Source organism: Balaenoptera acutorostrata, chromosome 1, assembly GCF_949987535.1.
Source record: "Balaenoptera acutorostrata chromosome 1, mBalAcu1.1, whole genome shotgun sequence".
In the NCBI taxonomy this organism is placed as follows: Eukaryota; Metazoa; Chordata; class Mammalia; order Artiodactyla; family Balaenopteridae; genus Balaenoptera; species Balaenoptera acutorostrata.
Genome location: NC_080064.1, coordinates 162991339 through 163017579, shown reverse-complemented (window position 1 = coordinate 163017579; position 26241 = coordinate 162991339). Strand labels below are relative to the sequence as shown.

Below are 26241 nucleotides of genomic sequence, written 5' to 3'. Positions count from 1 at the left end.
TTGATCCATTTAATCACCACAACCCTATGAGTTATGCACTCTATTTCCTTTATGTAAATAAAGAAACTGATGCATGGATGGGTAAAGAACCTTGCCCTATGCCCCTCTTAGTTAAATGATGGAGATTAGATTTGAACATGGATAGTCTGGTTTCAGAGTCTGGGTTATAATCACAATGGTATATTTCCTTTTCATCACTGAAAGGCCGGTAATGTATGGAAACAGCATAGGGAGTCGGAGAGAACTGGGTTCAAATCCCAGCTCTACCACTTACTAGCAGCAGCATCTCAGAAATCTTGCTCAATCTCTGTAAACCTCAGTTCTTCATCTGTGAAATACCGTAGCTAATTTATGTTATAACGGTTATAAAATAAAAGGATATAAATGAATGTAAAAGTGTCTAGTGTATGTCAAGTGCCTGGCACATAGTAAACATTTCATAAGGTTTGGCTAGATGATAGGATGTTTTGATCCCATAGTTTTGATCTGCTAAGTACTGAATACAAATATTTAAGTCAGAATGCTAAGGCTATTACATTTTCATTGAGAGAGTATTTTCTAACACAAACTCCTTTAAGCCAATTCAATTCTGTGATCAGTTTTCTAAATGGTACAGTCATTGCTTCCAAATTTTTCTATTTTTGTTTTCAATTTACGAAACTTCTTTGCATTGAGACCAGTTGCATTTATTTTATCAGTGTTCTTGACAATATCAAATGTGACCAATTACAGCTTCTGCTGTTGTGGGAATTATTTCTACCAAGTTCAATTTTTCCAGGCCAAATTATACATAGGTAAATGTATAGAGAAAATGTGCTTCAATTTTTAGTCAGTAACAACTGTTACTATTTTCAGTTTTAGCCTTTGTTGAGTTTACTTTGTGTTAATAAATTTCTACTAAATCTAGTTTTCCTGGGTTCAGGTTTTGACGTTCTCATTGTCACCAACAAAAATGCATTTTTTTTCCAGCAATCAATAATGTTAGTTTTATTTTATTTTTAGAAATCTTTTGAGATAATTGTAGATTCACATACAGTTTTAAGAAGTAGGACAGAGAGATCTTATGTGCCCTTTACCCAATTTTTCCTGATGATAACATCTTGTAAACTATAGTACAGTATCACACCTAGGATACTGACATTGACAGCCAAGATACAGAACATTTCCTTCACCAGAAGGACCCCTCATGTTGCCCTTTTATCACCATAAACACTTTCCTCCACCTCCATCCCATCTATAATCCTTGACAGCCACTAATCTGTTTTTCGTTTCTGCAATCCTGTCATTTCATTAATGTTATATAAGTAGAATCACACACTATGTAACCTTTTGGGATTGGCTTTTTTCAGTCAGCATAATTCTCTGGAGATTCATCTAAGTTGTCGTGTGTATCAGTAGTTGTTTCCTCTTCATTGCTGAGTAGTATTTCATGGTACGGATGTACCACTGTTTGTTTAACCTTTTAGCTGTTGAAGGACATCTGGGTTAACTCAGTTTTGGGTTATTATGAATAAAACTGTTATAAAAATCCATATATAGGTTTTTGTACGAACATAAGTCAATTTCTCTGGGATAAATGCCCAGGACTGCAATTGCTGTGTCATATGGTAGTTACATCTTTAGTTTTTGAAGAAACTGCCAAATTGCTTTCCAGAGTGACTGTACCATTTTGCATTTCCACCAGCAATGCCTGGGTGATCCAGTTTCTCTGCATCCTTGCCAGCATTCTGTGTTGTCACTATTTCTTATTTTAGCCATTCAATAGGTGAATAATGATATCTCATTATAGTTTAAACTTGCATTTTCTCATCCCATAACTTGTCATTTTATCCTCTTAACAGATTCCTTCACATAGCAAAAGTTTTTAATTTTGATAAAGTCCAATTTATCAATTTTTTCTTTTATAGATTGTGCTTTTGGTGTCAAGTTTAAGAACTCTTTGCCTAACTTTAGATCCTGAAGATTTTTTCCTGAAAACTTTATTGTATTACAATTTGCATTTAAGTCCATGATCCACTTTGAGTTAATTTTTGTATAAGATCTGAGACTTGGGTTGAAGTCTTTCCTTCCTTCCTCCCCTTCTCCTTCCCTCCTTTCCTCCCTCCCTCTCTCTCTCTCTGTTACTTCCTTACTTTTTGCCTGTAGATATCCACTTGTTCCAGCAGTATCATGTTGAGCTGTCTGTCCTTCTCCATCAAATTGCTTTTGCATCTTTGCCGAAAATGATAATTGGACATATTTCTGTGGGTCTCTTTCTGGTTTCTTTATTCTGTTCCATTAATGTATGTGTCTATGTCTTCATCAGTATCACATAGTCTTAATTACTGCAGCCATGTAATAAGTCATGAAACTGGGCAGACTGATTCCTCTCACTTTCTCTTTTTCAAAATTGTTTTAGCTCTTCTAGTTCCTTTGCCTTTCCGTATACATCTTAGAATAACCTTGTCCATATCTACTAAAAATCTGAGACTTTAAGAGGAATTACAATAAATCTGTTTATCAGTGGGGGAGAATTGACATCTTTATTATGTTGAGTCCTCTAATCCATGGATAGTAGGTCTATTTATTTAGGTCTTCTTTCTTTCATCAGCTTTTTGTGGTTTTCAGCAAGTAAGTCATATATATGTTTTATTAGATTTATATGTAAGTTTTTCTGAGTTATTGTAAATGGTAGTGTATTTTTAAATTTCAGTGACCATGTGTTCATTGATAATATATAGAAATCTGATTGATTTTTGTATGCTGCTCTGGTATCCTGTGATCTTGCTAAACTCACTTATTAGAAGATTTACATAGATTCCTTTGGATTTTCTATATAAACCATCATGTCATCTATGAATAAGGATCGTTTTGTTTCTTCTTTTCCAATCTTATGCTTTTTATTTTCTTTTCTTGCTTTCCAGCATGATGTTGAATAAGAGCAGTGAGGATGGACACGCTTGCCTTGTTCCCGATCTTGGGAGAAAGCATGTAGTCTTTCACTTAGGTGTAATGCTTGCTGTAGATTTTTTTGTAGATGCTCTTTATCAAGTTGAGGAAGTTCCCCTTTATTTTTATTTTTCTGAAAGTATTATTCATGAATGGGTGTTGAATTTTGTCAGATGCTGTTTCTGTATTGATTTATATGTTCATGTGCTTTTCTTCAATTTGCTAATGTGCTGGATTATTAATATGGTGATTGATTTTCAAGTACTGAATCAGCCTTGCAGTCTTGGAATAAATCCAACTTTGTTGTAGTGCATAATTCTTTTTATATACTGTTGAATGCAATTTGCTAACGTTTTGTTAAGGATCTTTACATCTATATTCATGAGTGACATTATTCTGCAGGTTTGGTTTGTTTCACACTGTCTTTGTTTTGGTATTGTGGTAACACTAACTTCATGAAATAAACTGGGAAGCGTTCCCTTCTCTTCCATTTTGTTGGAAGAGGTTGTGTAGAATTGGTGTTATTTCTTGTCTAAGCATTTGTGAAATTCTTGAGTGTTACCATTTAGCCAGGAGATTTTGGGGGGAGAGTTTTAAAATTATGAATTTAATTTCATTAGTGATTATGGGCTATTCAAATGATCTATTTCATATTGGGTGAGTTGTGGTAGTTTGTGTTTTTGGAGGAATTGGTCCGTTTATCTAAGTTGTCAAACTTTGTGTAAAGTTGCTCATAGCATTCCCTTATTATCCTTTTGATGTCTTCAGGGTCTGTAGTGATATTGCTGTTTCATTCATGATATTGGTAATTTGTGTCTTCTCTTTTTTCTTTATCAGTCTTGTTAGCGGTTTGTCTATTTTATTGAATTTTTCAGAGAATTTTTCAATTTTATTTGAATTGATTTCTGTTCTTCGATTTTCTTTGTTTGCTTTGGGTTTAATTTTGCTCTATTTCTAGGTTATTCTAAGGTGAGAGCTTAGATTACTGATTTGAGATTTTTGCCTTTTTAAATGTACTTAATTCTATAAATTTCCCTCTCAGCACTGCTTTTGCTGTGTCCCACAAATCTGACATTTTATTTTAATTAAATTCAATGTATTTTAAAAATTTTCCTTTGAGACGTTGACTTAGGGATTGTTTAGAAGAGTTCTGATTAATTTCTAACTGTTGGAGATTTTCCTGGTATCATTGTAATTGTTTTCTAGTTTGATGCTTTTGTGGTCAGAGAACACATTTTGTATGATTTCAATAATTTAAATGTCCTGAGTTTATTTTCTGGACCAGGATATGATCTCTCTTGCTATTTGTTCCATGAGTGCTGGAAAAGAATGTGTGTTCTGCTGCTGCTGGCTGGGGTTTTCTGTAACTGTTGATTAGATCCTGTTAGTTGATGGTGTTAAGTTTTTCTGTATCTTTGTTGATTTTCTTTTTAGAAGTCCTATCAATTGTTGAGAGAAGGGTGTTCAAGTCTCCAGCTGCAACTGTGATTTTATTCCTTTTTCTAGTTCTATTGGTTTTTGCTTCATATATTTTGTAATTCTGTTGTTTATACATAGATGTTTAGAACTATGTCTTCTCAGTGGATTGACTCTCTTGTAAGTTTATGATGGTCCTGTCTATGGTAATTTTTGCTCTGAAGTGCACTTTGTCTCATATTAATATAGCCACTCTTTTGCAAATGTTTTCTCCCAGTCTGTGGCTTATTTTCTCATTCTCTGATCAAGAATTTTTTTCTTTTCTTCAGTTTTAGAAGTTTGACTATGATATGTCTTATGGATTTCTATGGGTTTACTCTTTTGGGGGGGTTCACTCAACTTCTTGAATATGTAGGGTTAGCTCTTTACCAAATTTGAAAAGTTTTCAGCCATTATTACCTTGAGCACTTTTTCAGCCCTACCTTCTTACTTCTCTCCTCTGGGGACATGCCATGACTGTTAGAACTTCTGTTATAGTCCCACAGGTCCATGAGGCTCTGCTATTTTTTTTTTTTTTTTTTTTTTTTTTGGTAATTTTCTATTTCTCAGAGTTGGTAATTTTTATTGTTCTGTCTTACAGTTCACTGATTCTTCTGTCCCCTCCATTCTGCTGTTTAGCTCATCCACTGAGCTTTTTATTTTTGTTAATGTGTTTTCCAGTTCTAAAATTTACATTTGGTTCTTCTTTATATCTCGTATTTTTTTTTTTGAGGCTTTCTATTTGCCAAGACAATTTTATATTTTGCTTGTTTCAAGTGTGTTCATAATTGCTTGTTGAAGCATTTTTATCATGGCTTCTTTAAGATCTTTAGATATTTCTAACATTTGTCATCCTCACATTGACACCTATTGTCTTTTTCATTCAGTTCGAGATATTCTTGGTTCTTGACACGAAGTGTGATTTTGAATTGAAACCTGGACATTTTGAGTATTGCAGGACTGGATCTGCTGTTTTATCTGGCATTCTCTCACACTGTTCTAGAAAGGGAAGAAGGTTGAGGCCTTATTATTGCCAGGCAGGGATATAAGTCCAGCTCCCCACTCAGCCTCCATTGCCACCTGAGTGGGGGGGAGGGGGCTCTCTCCACCACTGCTGGGTGGAGGTGGGGATGTTGGCTCCCCTCTAGGCCTCCAGTGATACCTCCCTGGCTGGGAGGTCTAAGAGTGCCTCATTACTGCTCCCCACATGACATCTATTGACACCAGAGGGGTGTTACTGATGGAGGGTGATAAAACTCCTCTCCACTAGGCTTTATCTGATACCACTCAGTAGGGAGAGAGAGGGGTGCCCTGTTACTGCATCGTGGTGGTGGTGGTGGTGTCAGTAGTGGTTGAAAGGCTAGGCTCCCCAGGTGGTCTCAACTGACTCTGCCAGGGTGGGGAGCTCCTTATTACATCCTGGTGAGGGTAAAAGTCTAGGCTCCCCACTGGGTCTTTGGGGGCATGGGTAATGGTTGGGGTCAAAAAATATATATATTTATACTGGGGATATATATGTATATATAGAATTTTTTTTTTTTAAGGGAGAAATAGGGGAAAGTAAATGTACTTCATCTTCTGTCAGTTTTATTCTGTATTGATTATTTCTACCAGTAATATTCATAAAGAATTGGATAAAAGAATGAAAGTCTGTATTTATTTCTTGGAGTAAAGAGCAAAGAACATTAGTAGGGTAAAGGCATGGGATATGGAGGTAGGGTCAAAATATTGTGCTTAATGGCTTTTGACTTTATATTGACCACCATGTTAAGCATGGGTATAATGACCCTAGCCTTAAGTAGCATGCAGTCCAGCTTGGAAGCCAAGATGGGGATTGCAAAACGGATATGCCAACAAAGCAGCAATTTCTAAGTGCTCACTAAGCCATAAAGTGAGCAGCTTGTCAAAGGAGGCTGATGTTGAGACAGAGCAGCCACGGAGGTCCCACATTTCATACAAGAGGCAGGATGTGAGCTAACCTCAGAGAAATCAGACGTGGGTATGATGGGAGGAGGCAGCTGGTGAGATAGCAATTAGATAGGGAGAATGGAATTGACAAAAATGGAAAGTCAGTAATATAATAACAACTGCAATATTTAATTACTGTGTGTGTATTAGGTTCTGGACACTATGCCAGGCACCTTAGATTATTTTAATCATCCCTCACAACACCCCTTTGAAGTACGAAATACAATTCTATTTTACAGATGAGGAAACTGAGGCCCAGGAAGGTAACTTCCCCAAAGTCACATACCTATGTCAAGAGGAAGAGTTAGATTCATGGGACGTCTGTCTGAGATATTTTAAGCACTTTCCTAGAATGCTGGGAATGTACACAGCATTTGGCTGGAACAGCATTAGCTTGGGTGAAGAGAAGAAAATAATAAGATTAGAAATTGAGCCAAGATGTATGGGCCTTTCTACTTTTGAGCAAAGGAGTGAGGGCCTGAGTAGGCCTCTTTGGGGACAGCAGACAGAGGGGAACTACGGCAGGGAAGTGGGCCCAGTTTCCATTATGTAAGATGAGAATATGGATCTCACACTGACCTTTGAACAAAACCCCTTGCCAGGTCACCTTTCATGTCACTTCAAAAACACTAAGAAGACACAAATCTTCCAGTGGGGCTTACTCTCTCCTCTTTTTTTTTTTTTTTTTTTGAAAGACAAATGTTACATTAGGGACATTTAAAGAACACCTTTAGAATTTTTCAATGGAGACTTTGAGATGTGATGGGTTAAATTCTACTTAGCTTCTGGCTCCTTATTTTTTAAATGTCGTGTTCCTGAATCATGCTTAGCCATTCATTCAGACTGGTTAGTTTAATTAGACACAATGTGGGTAGACAGAATGACATCACATACCTCCTTCAGAAGAGACAGAGGAGAAACAGAGGGGAAGAGAAGGATTCTAATAGAATTTCGTTCCAAAAGACTGGATGAGACTGACCAAAAGGGGGGGGGGGGGGAAGAATTGGACCAAAAGATTCCAGTGAGCTTTTGGACAGCATGTCTGTGGTGGTGCAGTCAATCAGTAGTGCTAAAGGAATTATAAATATTTCCTATTAACACAGGAAGGGAAGGCCAAAGAAGTGCAGCCTGGGAGGATCTACAGAGAGCTGTTTCCAAAAATATTTCACAGAACATCAATCCCATGGAAAGATCCAAGAAAAAAAAGAGTTCCGTGGTTTGTGAAAAACACTAGGTTAATCAAATGTGTCTTTACTGACAGACTTTTCAGAGCCTTTAAAAATTTCACATGCATTATGAAATCCCAAGAGGGGCTGTAGTATGCTGTGTTCCCAAATATACTTGTTTACAGAAATTCCTCCCACCCCTACCCCCACACACTCTTTTTGTGCAGATTTTTCTTGCAGATTTCTTATGACAGGTACATCACACTTCACACTTTTGTAAGTTCTGGACAGGGAAAGACTTACCTCATGACACAGAACTGTATTCCCCACTGTAGATTTTTCTTTGGTTCCTCAAAGATGTGTCTGACATATGCTTCTAAGATTACTTGAGAACTAAATGAATATTTTCTACTTAAATCCAAATGTACAAAGGCAAGTAATTTTCTTAAAATTTCCAAATTTCTACCCCAACCCTCTCAACCATCCAAATGAATTAATAAACTAGTTCATCAGACGAAATTGCAGCTATTTTATACACTTTTAAAAAATGAATGCTCAATTATAATCAGATTATAAAACGAATCACATTGCCACATCTCTTTCTAGCCGCCTGGGCTGTAAGCTATTTGTCGTCAGGTTCTCAGTGGCCTCCTCTCTGCTGCCCAGCTCGAACCTGGGCCTCCCGCCCTATCGGATCAAAGAAGTTGTTGGCAAACTTTCTCACGTTGTCTGCCCTGGAGGCCCTGGAGATCTTTTGGAATTCACCGAAGGGTGCATCTTTCTCTCGCGAGATCTGCTCCATCTTCCGCTCCTTTTTCCTAATGGCTTCCTTAATGCGCTCGATGTGGCACTTTTCCTCCTTCTCGGCTTTCAGCTTCAGGATGTGATGATTCTTCTCCCGCAGGATGTTGAGCTCCCGAATCTGCTGCACCTTGTCGCTGATATTCCTGTGGACGTTACTCCTGGTCTGCAGGGTCTTCTGGTCCGCGAGCTCCACGGGCAGCCGCTCGTGCCCCTTCCTCTGCTCCCCGGACTCTTCCGCGCACCCCTTGACCTGCTGGCACTGCTCCTCCTCCTTCTTGACCTTCTCCTTCGGCTCCCGGTGATGCTCCTTAATCAGGCCCTGGGGGATCTCTTGGGACCACTGGGAACTCTGTTCCAGGGACAGCTTCCTAAGGAGCTCCTCAGCCTTGGCCTGGCAGTCCCTGAGGACCTTCCGGGCCTGGTAATTGACTAGGGAGCTAAGACGGGTCTCCTGGATCTTCTTCTGGCCCTCGGTGGTGTGCACATGCCTCTTTAGACAGACCTGCTTCAGCCTCTTCTGCAGCTGCAGGCTGTTCTGCTCCCGCAGGTCCTGCATCATCCTCTCGTGCTCCTGCAGGCGCTGCACCTGGTACTGCGTCCCGCGCTTGGCCTCGGTCTCAGAGGGGGCCCCCTCCAGCTTCTCCTGGCGCTGGTTCTCTTGGTCCCCTAGCTGCGCCTTCCACCTGCGCTCCTGCCGGCTCGTGTTCGTCGCTTGCCGGTCCCACCGTCGGACACGCTGCTCCTTCTCCTGCTGCCACTGCTCCTGGCTCTGCTGCAGCAGCAGCTTGCGCTCTGTCTCTAGGGTCAACTGGACCTTCTGGTCCGAGCGCTTCAGCTCCTCCCAGGCTAGGGCCGCCTGCTGCTGCAGCTCCCGCATCCTCTGGGCCTTCTTGAGCCAGGTCAGCACCAGGGCCACAATCTTCCGGTCCCTGGAGGACATTACTGCCTCTTCCAGCTTGTTCTTGAGGATCTGGGTGTGCTGGTTCTGCATCGCCTTGCTGGAGAGCGAGTGCTGGGAGTACTGGCTGGCTAAGGACTCCACCGGATCATTACGGTATCTTTTCTGGAGGTACACGCAACCTGACTGCGTCCCGAACTCTCTGGAGGGCACAGAACACTTCTTCGTGTGAACCGAGGAAAGGGACCAGCGACCGAGACCTCTGCAGGCCGGCACTGCCCACTGGTCTCCGCTCTGCACCTTTTCTACCCCGAAAGTTCCACTCGGGGGAGTGTAAGCTCCCTGCGGGTAAGGTGGGGGCGAATCTCCCCGGGCCGGAGGGTAGTGCTGGCAGGGCTGAGGCTGTTGCGGTGGCAGCTGGGGCTGCTGCTGCCAGGCCGGGCTAGGCGGCCTGCCTCCCTGCTCCAGGGGCTTGGTACCCGCCTCCCCCCAGGCGTCTTCCAGGCGCCGGCTGCGGGGCCGGTGCTTCCTGGCGTGGTCCGGGGGCCTCCGGGCCACGTCGGTCAGGCTGCGGCTTTCAGGCGGAAAGTCCGGGTACCGGCGCCGGCGGGGCCGCGGGGTGGGCGAGCAGCGCAGGTGCGGCCAGGGCGCCGAGGCCTCGCTCCGCTCGCGGGGAGTCCCGGGCCGGGAGCACAGGCCCTGCTCGCTCTGCGGCCCTGACCCGCCCAGCCGCGCCGAGGATGCGCGCTCCTTGCGGGGCGGCGGGGCCTCCCAGAGGTCCGAGTGAGGCCACGGGGAGAAGCGGCCGAAGCCCTCCATGCTCCCTCCCCGCGCGCCCAGCGTCTGAGCCAGGGTCCCTGGACCTCACGGGGGGCGCTGCGGAGACCCGCCCCGCCCTCGGATCCCGGGGGTCCGGGCCGCCTGTGACGCTCTGGCCACTTCACAATGCGCCTCCGCCCCCCGGTTGCCGCAGCCCTCGGCCCTCGGCCCTCGCCCACCCCAGCCTTCCTAGCACCCCGCGCGGTGAGAGGAGGGGGGAGGAGGGGAGGGGAAGGGGGGAGGAGAGGGGGGAGGGGAGGAGAGGGGGAGGGGAGGAGAGGGGGAGGGGAGGAGAGGGGGAGGGGGAGGGGGGAGGAGGGGGAGGAGAGGGGAGTGGGGAGGGGCTGTAGAAAGACAGGGTGACCCTTAAAGCTGAGGGTGTGTAGTGAACCCCCACTGGTGTTTCAGGCAGGAATTTGAACTCGCATTTGTATACCTTAAAGTAGCAGAATTTTAAAAGTAGACAGGTGAAGGCATTACCCCCAGAATGGAATGCGGCGGGCAAGTCCTTTAGTCAGGGGTCCCTCCATTCTCTGCGCCTCTGCAGTGTATGCAAATGAAGCGGCCATGGAAGCACGTTAATTCACTGCACCATCCTTCTGCCCTTTTAAGTTAGCAAGCCCAAATTATACTTTTTAAACTTTTAGAAGAGAGAGAGACAGAAAAAATAAACAACTAATTTGTTTTCTCCTAATATGGCAATTACTGCTTTTGTCAAAATATGAATGTTAAGTGCACATTTCTGAAATAACATCAGTGGACAGCATGCCGAAATCACATTGTTATTGTTGTTTTCCTTTTTCTCCAGTTTTGTGAGATTATTTTTTCTTGTTGAGGCACCCAGGGCTAATGGGAAAAGCACTGAATTTGGTCATGCAAACTTGAGTTTGAATCTCCTCTGCCACTTTCCACTTGTGTGGTCTTGGGCTAGTTACTTAACTCTCCTGACCCTCAAATTCTGGAACAGTGGACTGGAAGAGGGGCCGTGACAATAGCACTGTTGGGCTGCCCTGAGGGTCGGATGAAACTATGTATCAAGAGCTTAGTGCCTTAATGCATTCAATAAACATTATTTTGATGTCCTTCTAGCCTTCAATTACAAATTGTAAGGTTTAATATATGGGTTTACAAAAGTTTCTACACATTCCTAGAGAAGAAGAATGGAATTAATGTTATCCTAAAACAGTTTAGGTAAAGGATAGAGTGCTAGGGAGGGACGATGCCCCGGTTCTGTTGTGTTCATCCTGGACTGTGGATCATGGCTAAGTCACTTCCTTTCTCTGAGATGTAATGAGGAAACAGTTCTGGATAACATTCTCCAAATATGGTCAATCCTTAAAGAAGAAAATTAAGTATTTACTGATCCCAGTCTTCTTCACCCACATCTCCTTGAAGTTTCACAGTGACCCAGCTAGCCAGGGCCAGTAGAACTGATAACATTTCCTTAAGACAAATCTGAGGCTTGGCCATATTAACTGATTCCCCCAAAGATCAGTTGGTCAATGGTGGAAGTTTTGACTTCAGGTTCACTTGTCTTTCCATATCATGCTGCCTTTCAGGAAATGTACTTTGAATTGAGACATGTGTTACGGACCGAAAGTTTGTGTTCTTCCCAATTCGTATGTTGAAGCCCTAAACCCCAGTGTGATGGTATTTGGAGGTGGGACCTTTGGGAGGTGATTAGGTTTAGATGAGGTCATGAAGGTGGGGCCTCCATGATGGGATTAGAGGAAGGGACCAGAACTTCTGCTCTCTGCCATGTGAGATCCCAAACAGAAGGTGGCTGTTTGTAAGCCCGGCAGCGGGCCGTCACCAAGAACTGAATGTGCTTGCATTTTCACCTAGCACTTCCCAGCCTGCAGAACTGTGAGAAATAAATGTCTGTTGTTTAAGCCACCCAGTCTATGGTGTTTTGTTAGAGCAGCCTCAGCTGACTAAGATGACATGCTTTACAAAAAATTATGATCAGTATATATCCGAGGGTCATGACAGCCATGTCCTTGAAGCCATGTGGTAGCAGCCTTAACCAGAGTGACTGAGGCCTCCCCAGGAGCCCACTCTGCCTGGATGGGATCTCACATGCAGTCATTAGCACGTCTATAGCTGAGAACAGGAGGTTGTTTCTACCCTAGGTTTCTATTGGTGCAACTCATACCATTGTTAGAGAAATTATTTAGTGATTATAATTTTTACTAGGAGGCAACTTTTACATCAAATAAATCAAATTTGAAATGGAATCATTTAAGTGAGGAAATATTTGGGCATGAACTGAGTTGTGCTGATACCTGAATGTCATATGCCTTTGCGGAAGCTTTGTAAAACATTTTGTACATCTACATGTGGCTCTGGCTGGTATCAGGCCATTTCCTGTTACAGAGAAGCAGTGCTGTGTGGGCGAAAGTAGAGCCACCCAAGAGCCAGGAGACCTGCCACCAGGCAGCTCTGCCACCTGCTGAATCACCTGAAGTGGTCATCTTATTCTCTGTCTGGTGACTCTGGTGGTTTCTTCATTGCTGCAGGAGATGATCTGTAAGATCTCATTCAGTCCCCAGTGCAACTAGAAAGAGGAGTTCAATTTAGTAACTCCTGCAGCCTTCATTCTGCAAAACAAAAATGAGTTAATCCCTGAAAAATGCTTACAGCAGTGCTTGGCATGTGGTTGCTGCCTTATAAAAATTAGTCACTAGAGTGATCAGTATCATTATTCCAAGAGCATTAAAACCATAGCAGCGTAGGGCTGAATTTAAAGACCTAGTTTGGCAGATGTAAGCTATTACATATGGAATGGAAAAACAACAAGGTCCTACTGTATAGTACAGAGAACTATATTCAGTATCCTATGATAAACCATAATGGAAAAGAATATTTTTTGAAAAAAGAATGTATATATGTATGTAACTGAATCACTTTGCTGTACAGCAGAAATTAACACAACATTGTAAATCAACTATACTTCAATTATAAAGAAAGAAAGAAAGAGAGGAAGAAAGAAAGGAAGGAAGGAAGAAAGGAAGAAGGGAAGAAAGAAAGAGAGAGAGAGAAAGAAAGAAAGAAAGACATAGTGTGGAGCAAGCCAGATTCCCAATTCAGGGCTCTTTGGCCTCTTTCTTGCCCTGAAGGTTCTCAGAATTCCTCATGGAATTGAGAATAGCTCACTCACCTCTGTTGATGATAGAGGGGACACAGTCTTAACTTCATGATGCCACAAACATTTATTGAAATCTGGGCCAGGATTAGAAAGATAATCAAAGGCCCTTGCCCACAATATTGCTAGGAGAAACACGTCCAGGTAACAGATGTGGTAAGTGGTTAGACAGTAAATTCAGCAGTCTTCCTAGAGGAGGGAGGGATTAGTTTATAACGGAAGTTCATCCACGTTGTTCATAAGGGAAGAGTTCACATAGAATGATGGTGCTAAACCTGGGAAGGCAACTAGGATCTCGCCATACAGGGAGGAGCAGGAGGACACACCCGGCAGAGGACACTGTGTGGCCACAGTGTGAAGCCTCAGAAATGCCTGGCATGTGGGGTCATGTGTGGTTTGTGTAGCGGGGACTTGGGGTATGTGTGCAGTGCAGTGACGGGTGATGGCACCAAAAAGGTGGGCTGGACCCAGATTCCATTGGGCCCTGAATGCTAGGCCAAGGAGCACAGGCTTCCCACTGGGCAGTAGGGTTCCAGCTGTGTCCAGAAGTGCTTCAGGATTCCTTGAAGCTGCCGGGAGCCCAGAGGAGGTGGGGCTAGAGGACTTTAGGGCAGCCTCTGAGGCGTCTGTCCCTGCTTCACCCAGAGCAGCTCAGAGCAGCTCAGATTTTATCTGTTTTCTATCCTGGGGTTCTTGGTTACACGTTATTGAAAAAAGTTGGGGCTTCCTCTGCTTACAAAAAAGGGTTAAAATCCACTATGTAGACAACAGTGAGTCAATAAAAGTCTTGAAACCAAAAAGTGACCCGATTTAGTTTCTATTTTAGAAAGCTCACCCTGGCAGCAAGGTAGAAGGTAAATTGAGATGAGGAGTATGGGGAGGGAAATTGGAGAAAGGGGGCCAGTTAAGAAATTGGTTCAGTAATTGGGGCAAGCAAGAAGGAAGTGAGTGTAAACCCAGACATTGGCAAGGGGAGAGGGAGGGATGGATTCAAGGTACACTGCAGAAGTCAAGGAACCATGACCTGAAGGTGGACTCGATCTGGAGAAAGAGGGTTTCTACCCCAGGAGCCTGGGAAGATGGCGAGTGGCAGTGACAAGAGGTCTCAGTCTAGGTGACCTTGAAAACAGGGATTTTGGAAATCAGGTGAAAGAAGCTGTAATAAAAGTGACTACGGCACAGAGCAGCAAACAGAATGTCTGGAAGAGGCTGATGAAACTGGGAAGAGAAACCTTATCTTTTGAGGGACCTGGTGACGAGGCTCCTGCTTAGAGCACAGCTGCCCAAGCAGGACAGGTGCTCTCACCTGCATTGTTAGCATCTGATCAAGATCCCTGGGAGAATGGCTAGCTGGGAAGCCTATGTCAGTTCTTCCATCGGGCAGATGAAAGAGATGTTTTGTAAATGTTCAGCTGCCAAGCATTCCCTTGATACTAGGAACATTCAGCCTCCTTTTTATTTGGCAGAAAAATCCTCAGTGTATTTCACTGGAGGCCTCAGAATTTAGACCTTCTGCCAAATGAGGACATGGGCCTCTTTTCTGCATTTGTTGGAGACTTGGAAAATATGGCAAAATGTGCTCTAACCTCACAATCTGAATTGACTTATGGAATAGACATGTGTTTTGGGCCCTTACTCAGAATGACTGTTAGTGGGCCCTTACTCAGAATGACTGTTAGTGGTAGTGACTTCAGATTTGATCTCTTGGCACAAAGCAACTAGTTCTTGGATGGGCCAAAAGGGAGAAATAAACTAGAGTTTCTCCATCCAATATAGCAGCTGGCAGCCACACACGGGTATGAGCATTTGAACATGGGTAGTTCCAATTGTCATGTGTTATAAGTATAAAATACACACTGATTTTAAAAACTTACTATAAAAAAAAGTTAAATATCTCAACACTTTTTATAATATTGGTCACTTGTTGAGATGGCATTTTAAACACAGTGGACTAAATAAAACATATTATCAAAGTTAATTTCACATGTTATTTGTTTTAATGTGGCTATTAGTCAATTTAAAATTATATATATGTAAGTATATATCACGGTATATTTCTATTGGACAACACTACTCTAGATAATTGAGGTTCCTCAACATTCATGTTGCAAGTGAAAGCTTTCAATGTCTAGGTAATTTTTATTTTATGTAAATTTATTGCTTTGAGTAGAAGGGTTTAAGATGGCGGCATAGGAAGACCCTGAACTCAACTCCTCCCATGGACACAACAAACTTACAGCAACATATGGATGATTTTCCTTTGAAAAGGACCTGAGAACTAGATAAACAGTGCCTTGACAGCAAAAGATAAAAAAGATGCATTGAGACAGAGAAGCAGAGTGTCTCACCCAGGTCCCCACCCCAGAAGCAGTGACCCACAGTTGGGAGGGATCCCAAAGATATAGAACTTTCCCTCAAGGAGTGAAGGGATTGAGCCCCATGTGAGGCACCCTGACCTTTGGGTCCAACACTGAAAAGACAAGCCCCACAAATCAGTGGGGATTAAGTCCAGGAGAACCATAAAACTATAGGGAACAGTGAACCCACTCTTAAAGGGCTTACATGCAGACCCATTTGCAGTGAGATCCAGGGTAAAAGCAGCAGAAAAGGCAAAAATGGCAAAGAACACCTAGACCATAAGTGAGGGAGACCCACTTACTGATTTTACAGTAGCTGCCAGAGAGCTAGGAACCTGCTGGTACTTTCTTGGGGATGGAAGTGCTATTGGGCACCTTTTTTACAATCTCATCCTAACTTGCTGGTGAAGAGCTGGTGAATGCCATTTTTGGCACCCTCCCTCTAGCCTGATAGCACCGGAGGGCATGCTCCACCCACTCCACAATACAACCCAGCTGGGTGAGGGCCTTGCCCACCCTGCGCAGCAGCTGCGCCACACCTGGGCTGGGCGAATGCACTGTGTCCTGCCTTCCCCAGGCAGTGGCCATGCTGCAACCAAGTCAGGTGAGCACCCCAGGGCCCCGCCTTTTCCACACAGCAGCTGAGACCCCACCACAGCTGGTGTGTGCATGCAGCCCACACGAGGGCCTCCCCTTGAGCACCTGGCTCTGGTGTTCAGGGAAGACTGTGCTTCTGGGCCCCAAGGGTCATCTCCTACATAAGAACACTCCTTCAAGACTGTGAGAAGTAGGTGTTTTGCCTGATACATGTAGACAAACACAGGTAGTAAGACAAAATGAGGAGGCAGAGGAATACGTTCCAAACCAAAGAACAAGACAAATCCCCAGCAAAAGACATTAATGAAATGAAGATAAGCAACCTACCTGATAAATAGTTCAAAGTAATGATCATAAAAATGCCCACCAAACTTGGAAGAATAATGAATGAACACAGCAAGAACTTCAACAAAGCAATAGAAAATATAAGAAAGTACCAAACAGAAGTTATAACTGAACTGAAAACTATACATGAGGGGTTCAGTAGCAGACCAGATGAAGTAGAAGGCTGAATCAATGAGCTGGAAGACAAAGCAATGAAAATCACCCACACAGAGCAGGAAAATGAAAAAGAATTTTAGAAAGTGAAGATACTTAAGTAACCTCTGGTCCAACATCAGGTGGAATAACATTTGCATTAGAATGATCTCAGAAAGAGAAGACAGAGAGAAAGGGCCAGAAAAATAATTTGAAGAAATAATGGTTGGAAACTTCCCCAATCTAGGGAATGAAATAGATATCCAGGTCCAGGAAATCCAGAGAGTTCCAAGTAAGATGAGCCCAAAGAGAACCACACCAAGACACATTATAGTTAAAATGGTAAAAGTTAAAGGCAAAGAGAGAATCTTAAAGGCAGCAAGAGAAAAACAACTTAGAATGTATAAGGGAAACCCCATAAAGCTGATAGTAGAATTTTCAACAGAAATTTTATGGGCCAGAAGGGAGTGGCATGATATAATCAAGGTGCTGAAAAGAAAAAATTTCCAGCCAAGAATTCTCAACCTGACAAGGTTATCATTCAGAATTGAAGAAGAGATTAAGAGTTTTCCAGATAAGCAAACGCTAAAGGTGTTCAACACCACTCAACTGGCCCTACAAGAAATGTTAAAGGAAATTCTCTAAGCTGGAAAGAAAAGGCACTAATTAATAATAAGAAAACATACAAAAGTAAAAATCTCACTAGAAAGGTAAATATACAAGAAAGATAGTAGATCAACCACTTATAAAGCAGGTATGAAGGTTGAAAGACAAAAGTAGTCAAATTAACTAAAATTATAATAATTAGTTAATAATTAGTCTGACCACAATGACCACTATGAAACTAGAAATCAATTACAAGAAGAAAACTGGAAAAACCACAAAAATGTAGAGCTTAAACAACCAGTGAGTCATTGAAGAAATCAAAGGAGAAATTGAAAATACCTGGAGACGAATGAAAACAGAGATACAATGTACCAAAATCTATGGAATGCAGCAAAAGCAGTTGAAGAGAGAAGTACATAGCATTACAGGCCTACCTCAAGAAAAAACAAACAAACAAAAAACCTCTCAAATAAACAATCTAACTTTACACCTAAAGTAACTGGAAAAGGAAGAACAAATGAAGCCCAAAGTCAGTAGAAGGAAGGAGCAGATCAGAGCAGAAATAAATGAAATAAATACTAAAGAGACAAGAGATCAGTGAAACTAAGATCTGGTTCTTTGAGAAGATTAAAAAAAATAGAAAATAGAAGATAAAAAATATTGAAAAGCCTTTTGTTAGACTAACCAAGAAAAAAGAGAAAGGGCTCAAATAAATAAAATCAGAAATGAAAGAGGAGAAATTGCAGTTGCTACTGCAGAAATACAAAGGATCATAAGAGAATACTGTGAACAATTATACACCAAAAAATTGGACAGCATAGAAAAAAAGGGACCAATTCCTAGAAACATGCAATCTACCAAGATTGAATCATGAAGAAATATAAAACCTGAAGACTGATTACAGTAGTCAAAAACCTCCCAACAAACAAAATTCCGGGACCAGACAGCTTCCCTGGTGAATTTTTCCAAACATTCAAAGATTTAATACCTATCCTTCTCAAACCCTTCCAAAAAAAAATCAAAGAGGAGGGAATGCTTCCACACTCACTTTATAAGGCCAGCATTACCTTGATACCAAAACCAGATAAGGGCATCACACACACACAAAAATTACAGGCCAATATCCTTGATAAGTATAGATGGAAAAATCCTCAACAAAATATTAGGAAACCAAATTCAATAATACATTAAAAGGATCATACACCCCATGATCAAGTGGGATTTCTTCCAGAGATACAAGGGTGATTCAACATCTGCAAATCGATCAACATGATACACCACATTAATAAAATGAGAGATAAAAATTATACGATCATCTCAATAGATGCAGAAAAAGTATTTGATAAAATCATAACATCTGTTTATGATAAAAACTCTCAACAAAATGTGTATGGAGGGAACGTACCTCAACAAACAAAGGCCATATATGACAAACCGAGAGATAACATCATATTCAATGATGAAAAAGCTGAAAGCTTTTCCTCTAAGATCAGGAACAAGACAAGGATGGATGTCCACTCTACCAATTTTATTCAACATAGTGTTGAAAGTCCTAGCCACAGCAGTTAGGCAAGAAAAATAAATAAAAGTCATCCAAATCAGAAAGGAAGAAGCAGAACTATCATTATTTGCAGATGATATGATGCTATATATAGAAAACCCTAAAGATTCTACCAAAAAACTCTTTGAACTAATAAATGAATTCAGCTAAGTTTCAGGATACAAAATCAATATAGAGAAATCTGTGGCATTTCTATCAGAAAGATAATTTAAGAAAACCCCATTTAAAATTGTAGCAATAAGGATAAAATACCTAGGAAGAAATTTAACCAAGGAGGTGAAATACCTGTACACTGAAAACTATGAGACACTGATGAAAGAAATTTAAGAAGACACAAATGAATGGAAAGATACACTGTGCTCATGGATTGGAAGAATTAATATTGTTAAAATGTCCATACTACCCAAAGCAATCTATAGATTCAATGCAATCCCTATCAAAATTCCAATGGCATATTTCACAAAACTAGAACAAATAATTCTAAAGTTTGTGCAGAAACAGAAAAGATCCTGAATGGCCAAAACAATCTTGAGAAAGAAGAACAAAGCTGGAGGTATCATGCTCCCTGATTTCAAGCTATACTACAAAGCTATAGTAATCAAAACAGTATGATACTGGCACAAAAACAGACACACTGATGAGTGGAACAGAATTGATAGCCCTGAAGTAAACCCACACATATAAGAACAATTAATTTATGACAGAGGTGCAAAGAACATACAATGGAGAAAGGAGAGTCTCTTTGATAAGTGGTGTTGAGAAAACTGGATTGCCACATGGAAAAGAATGAAACTAGACTACGGTCTTACACCAAACACAAAAATCAACTCAAATTGAATTAAAGACTTAAATGTAGGCCTAAAACAGTAAAATTCCTAGTAGGAAACATAGGCAGTAACCTCATTGTCATCAGTCTTAACAATATTCCTGTGGACTGGACTCCAAGGGCAAGAGAAACAACAGTAAAAATAAACAAATGGGACTACATCAAACTAAAAAGCTTCTGCACAGTGAAGGAAACAATTATCAAAACAAAAAGACAACCTACTAAATGGGAGAAAATGTTTGCAAATCATGTATCTGATAAGGGTTAATATCCAAAATATATAAAGAACTCATAAAACTCAACAACAATGAAACAATCCAATTAAAAAATGGGCAGAGACACTGAATAGAGACATATCCAAAGAAGATACACAGATGGCCAATAAGCACATGAAAAGATGTTCATCAGTACTGATTATTATGGACATGCAAATCAAAACCACAATGAGATATCGCCTCACACTAGTTAGAATGGTTAGTATCAAAAAGACAAGAAATAGCAAGTGTTGGAGAGGATGTGTTGATGGGAATGTAAACTGGTGCAGCCACGATCGAAAACATTTTAGAGATTCTTCAAAAAATTAAGAAAACTACCATACAATCCAGCAATTCCACTCTGGGGATTTATTCAAAGAAAATGAAAACAATAATTCAAAAACATATATGCACTCCTATGTTCATTGCGGCATTATTAACAATAGTCAAGATATGAAAGCAGCCTAAGTGTCCATCCATGGATGAATGGATAAAGAAATGTGGTATGTATACCCAATGGACTATTACTCAGCCATAAAAAGGAATGAAATCTTGCCATTTGTGACAACATGGATGGACCTGGAGAGTATCATGCTAAGTGAAATAAGTCAGAAGGAAAAAGACAAATACCATATGATTTCACTCATCTGTGGTATCCAAAACAAAGCAAAACAAAACAAACGAACAAACTCTTAGATGCAGAGAACAGATCAGTGGTTACCAGAGGGGAAGGGGGTTAGGGGGTGGGCAGAAGGGGTGAAAGGGGTCAATTTTATGGTGACGGATGTGATCACTTTGTAGTGTATACAGATTTCGAATTATGATGCTGTACACCTGACACTAGATAATTAAAAAATGTATTGCTTTGAAATTACCTTTTCTAAAAAGATAATAATTGGGTCAAAAGGTTTTTTCTTCAATGGCTGGATGATAGGTTAAATTATTAAGTTTCAGATTTTAGCTTTGCAGTAGAATTTCACAGGAATTCAGTTATTTCACGCCCCACCCCCACTTTTTCCTTACTGCACAAGAATACGATGCCCCAAAGCAACAGTATCTGAGAATACAGAATAGGCCACTCTGTACATGTGCCTATGAGATATGAACTCATTAAAAATACCAGACCCACAAAACAGTGAAAAAAAAATTTTTATGGGAACACCCACGGCAGTGAATGAAAAACTTATGTTAATGCTGTTCTAAGAATGAAACTTGTAGCTTATAAACTTCTTTAAAAAAAAAAGAAGAAGAAGATAGTGGGATAAGGACCTGGAAATATGAAAGTTCCCATGGAAACAGTCATTTACCCGCCATGCAAATATTCCATGTGTATGAGAGTAGATATGTGTAGAAACGAGGGCTGACCCATATTAAGTTGGAGCATTGGAGTGTTGCTGTAAGTGCTTTATGTGTAAACCCTACCACAATGAAGTGAAGTAAGGACTGTTTTTTCTTGGGGCACAGAGAGAGAATCAGAAGATCAGGAAGCTAGCTAGCAGTGGAGCCAGAATCAGAACCCTGGCCCTCACCCTAACCTCTACACTGTATGCCCTTCTGAGCAAGTGCAACATAATTATAGTCAGAGAGAAACACCTGTGGACCAGAGAGCAGGACAGGATTTTAAACATTTCTAGTTTTGCTTCATCTTAGCATTCTGATGTTTTTCACATTTGTAACCTTAATGCAATTAAAAGCAGGAGATGGTAATCAACCAATTCTTATGAAGGAAGGAAGGACTTAAAATAAGTACTTTGAGAGCCGAAAGGGAGTTCACTTCCACGGTGTGATAACGGGATGCAGTTACTGGATCACTCAGCACTGACACAGGAACACGAAACTGCGCCATAACGTTATTTATTTTTGAAATTTTATCACAAATAATTTGTAAAGTTAAACATAGGAAGAGGCTTTTCCAATGGAAATTTGCAAAAATAGTCACACTTAATAACTTACCCAATTTGGAATTTCTTCTTCATCCTCAACATAATATAGATATTATATTAAAATTTTTTTAAAGAATGTGCTTTGTTGAAACTTTAAAAAATGTGTGGGGTTTTAAAAGTTTTATCTTTTTCTGTTTTGCTAAAATTGAGCCTGGCATTTTTAACTTCAAAGGAAATTTGTTTTTCCGAAAGGTCTAAGTGAGGGGAGATAGCTCTACAGTACAAGTCTGATGATGGATGGTTTGCTGTGAGTGCTGACTCTGCATGTAGTGTATCAGTAATAATGTTGTGCATTGACTTCTTATTTTAAAAAATTATTTATTTATTTATTTTTGGCTGTGTTGGGTCTTCACTGCTGCACGCGGGCTTTCTCTAGTTGCGGCAAGTGGGGGCTACTCTTCGTTGCAGTGCACGGGCTTCTCATTGTGGTATCTTCCCTCGTTGTGGAGCACAGGCTCTAGGCGCATGGGCTTCAGTAGTTGTGGCACGCAGGCTCAGTAGTTGTGGCTCGCGGGCTCTAGAGCGCAGGCTCAGTAGTTGTGGTGCACAGGCTTAGTTGCTCCGCGGCATGTGGGATCTTCCCAGACCAGGGCTCGAACCCGTGTCCCCTGCATTGGCAGGCGGATTCTTAACCACTGTGCCACCAGGGAAGTCCTGTGCATTGACTTCTTTACTGATGTTATCAGCAGGGTAGGAATCCTCAGCCCACTAAAATTCCAGCCGCCACATCCAGCAGGCTTATCCTACTGTGGATATCACATGGTGTCTTTTCACTCAAAGCCACCCACACACAGGGCTGGAGTAGAATCTCGACAACCATGGGTGGCTTTGTCTGTGTGCTCAGCAAACACTTCTGTCCGCAGGAACCTTACAAAGGTGCCTTTGTCTGCCTGCCTGGGTCTCTGCATGGTCCCAGTTCAGGGCAAAGTTATGAGCCGTTCTCCCTTCTGTATGGATTGGTGCTCCTTCTTCAAGTCTTGGTTTGAGGCACGCCTTCCCTGACCTTCCTGACCAGATGAAATGCCCTGCCATGCCCTCTCATAGCCACTTTAGAGCACCAGCCCCTCTCCTTGGTGGTATGTGTCCATTGCAGGGCTACTCTTGGCAGCTCTGTGATTAACAAAGACCTCTACCAGTAAGTTCCATGAGAGAATGGGCTTGCCTGTTTTTGTCACTATCATTCACTAATGTTTCTCCAGTGCCTGGCATGGTGCCTGGCATGTTGTAGGCACTTGGCAAGTATTTGTTGAATGAATGAAATAAATGGTTGGCTGCACCTAAAATTCAGTATCTAACCACAGCTGAGCCCCCATGGGTGAGCATCAATCATTCTCTATGTCTATATGCACCTCCTGCAGCAATGATTTCCAATCTTTCTTACTTGACTCAATGCCCAAACTTGGCCCGCTCACTCTTTGTTCCTGTTCTCAGCCCCTACGTTTTAGACAATATCAAGTGTTATCAAAGCAAGCTTCGTCACCTTCCCCTTCCTCTGGACCTTCACCCATTTTCCTCTTCCTTTCTGACCCAGAGCAGAAATTGTCCCCATCCCTTGCCAAAGCCAACTTTCCCCGTACCCTGATCCTGCCCCTCCATCCTCCCCCAGGCCACTGCTCCAACCTGCATCCCCTATCTCGACTCTTCTCTCTTTTTCCAACTCCTTCCTCTCACCTTACAGCCATGCTCAGGTGACTCCCATCTTCCCAAAACGTTGGCCCTTGGTGGTTTAGCTCTCGAGCACCGCTGTCCAACGGAACTTTCTGCAGTGGGGGAAATACTCTGTATTTCTGCTGTCACATATGGAGGCTACTACCACATGTGGCTATTGAGCACTTGAAATATGGCTAGTGTGACTGATACATGAAACTTTAATTTTATTTAGTTTTAATTAAATTTAACATTAAAATACACACATGTGGCTAGCAGCCTCCATATTGGATCCCACAGCTCTAAAGTGTAAGTTCCAAAATCATATTGTTTAGGTTAAAATAAATTACAGTTGTACCACCTCCTAACCATATGGCCTTGAGAAAGCTACTTAAGTACTAAACTTTTTCATCTAAAATTATGCTAATGGTACTATAGTATAGAGTTGTTATGAATAAGATAATTCATGGTATTACATTTAGTGCAAAGTGTATATACTCAAAATGTATTTGTTTTTGTCATCACCATCATCTTCACTGTTATCCAATCCTATTGAGACTGCTTTTTCAAGCTTCAGGTCAGATGCTTTAATGACCAACAAAATCAGTTCAGTGGGTCTTGACTAGCATTTTTTTAGAGAAATAGACCAGACTACAATAAGAAATATCAGTGCTTCTCATGCAGTAGAAATAGGTATTAATTCGTGAAACATTTGTTTCTATATACGAGTGCATTGTGTACCAGGCAATGAAGTAAAATACATTTCTCACCATGAGTTGCATAAAAAGAGTTGTGTTTCTCTAGAAGTGCTGCTTCCGAGTTGAGAAGGTCAAGACTGATATACCAGAGGCCAGATCCACTGGCCTCTTCTCAACCTTATGTGGATTTCTCAGTCCTATTTGGCACTGAGGTCCACCTTCTGTTTGATTTTCTTTCCTCTATTGACCTTTACTCTTTCCCATCCAGTATTTCTTTGAGGGCTACTTGCATCAAAATAACTCCAGGAGGGTAGGGACATATGGTAGTCAGCCTCCAAGTTGCCCCTCCACCCTGATTTTGTCTCCTGTCACTTCTGTGAACTCTCCTCTCACAGTAAATAGGACTCACCTATGTAACCAATAGGATTTTGCAGAAATGACAAATGTGACTTCTGAGGCTGGGTCATAAAAGATATTGTGGTCTCCGCCTTGCTCTCTTGGATCACCTGCTCTAGGGAAGCTGGCTGCCACTTGATGAGGACACTCATCTTGGAATCAGAGCCTCAGGCCCAGAGAAGTCTTCAGATTTCTGGCTTACAACTTGACTGCAGCCTTGCGAGAGGCCTCGAGCCACCCAGCTGAGCTGCTCACAGATTCTTGATATCCAGAAACCATGAGATCAAAAATGTTGCTGTGTTAAGATGTGAAATTTGGGGGTTATCTGTCATGCATCAATAGATAATGAAGGGAGTGTTCTCTTTAGATCGTATGTTCCTACTGAATCTGGTTTTCTGGGGAGGTGTCTAGGAATCTTCATGAATGTCTCTGGGTGATTCTTTGACCCTCTAGAGTTTAAGAACCACTGCTCTTTTTTTCACTGACTGCCCTCCCTCTTCCTTCCCTCCCTCCATTCCTTCCTTCCCCTACAGTACAGTTCCCAAAAGCTCTGTCCAGGGCCTCTTCTCTTTTTATTGTGCACTCCCCAAGCAAGTACATCTATTCTGTGGCTTCAACAGACAGACTTGGAGCAACCCGTGGATCTACTTCTTCCACACCGAGCCCTCTTCAAACCTCCTAAGCCCTATTTTCCAACTGCCTGCCTGATATCTGCATGTGTGTTTCCCTCCAGCAAGTCAAACTCAGTATGTTCAACCTTGAATTCATAACCATCCTCATGAAACCTTTTCATTTGTGTTCCCTATTTTTGATAGTAATTTATAGCTTAGTCTCCTAGGCTCTAAATCTTGATATCATCCTTGCATCCTCTTTTTCCTTACCCTCAACACATCCGAAGATCTGACAGTCCTCCTCTTCAGTTCTCCATTCTCCCATGGCCACTGCCACCACTCTGGTTCACACGTCATTACCCCTTACCTGGCCTGTTGTGATGCCTGCTCCATTGCTTTCTCATTCTCCTCTTTCCCCACAACCTCTTCCATTCCAACCTTCAATCCACAACCTCTCCATTGTCTTTTGAATAAAGTTTAAACTCCTTGGTGTGTCATGTAAGGTCTCTAACAGTGAGGACCTAACAGGATGTTCTATGTTTATTATTAATAGCCATCTCCTAACTCACCCCTAAACACACATACTCTCTCGGCACAAGACGTTATCCATAATTTCCCAAACATGCCTTGAAGTGGTCTATATCTTTTCTCATACTATTATGACCCCTAGAGAATTAAAATTCTCCTTTGAGAATAAAAAAAAAAATCATACTGTAAAGCCCATTGCAAAATTTATTTGTGGTGCAGTTGCAATGGTAGATGTAGTTCATGTCTGCACCCTCTCATCCCAGTCCCCAAACCAGGTCAGCAGAAGGCAGGGGGAGAGTGTGGGTGCAAACCCCATTGAGCTTGCAGCTACTTTGTTGCCTTCGGACATGAAAAAGGCATTTTCAGCTTCCTGTGGGTCTTCACCTGCTTTAGCTACACAGGTTGTACTTTTGTGAAAAGACGCACTCATTATTCATTTATTGAGCTCATAAGCATTTATTAACCCTGTCCTAGCATCATGGTGGATATCAAAGTTAAGACCTAGTTCCTGCTCTTTGTCAACTCTGGTAGAGAGTAGCAATTGCCAGAAGATACTA

The 26241-nt window shown here is 41.7% G+C and overlaps 1 protein-coding gene across 4 annotated transcripts in view; it reads right to left on the bottom strand.

Annotated features, from left to right (window-relative positions):
* Positions 1 to 985: 985 nt before the first annotated feature.
* LOC130707320 (coiled-coil domain-containing protein 185-like) overlaps positions 986 to 26241 on the bottom strand; it is a 35794-nt gene continuing 10538 nt past the window's right edge. For 2 of the 4 annotated variants that reach the window (XR_009007225.1, XR_009007226.1), the window contains 3 exons: positions 12500 to 12638; positions 6638 to 6744; positions 986 to 5382 (listed from right to left, as the gene is read on the bottom strand). Coding sequence is in view for 2 of the 4 variants with exons in the window: in XM_057541306.1 (XP_057397289.1) it covers positions 8158 to 10038 (1881 nt within the window). In the remaining 2 variants the exon portion in view is untranslated. Of the gene's footprint in view, positions 5383 to 6637; positions 6745 to 7820; positions 10316 to 12499; positions 12639 to 26241 lie in introns of those variants that run through there. The other 2 variants (XM_057541306.1, XM_057541310.1) reach the window with 2 other exon arrangements.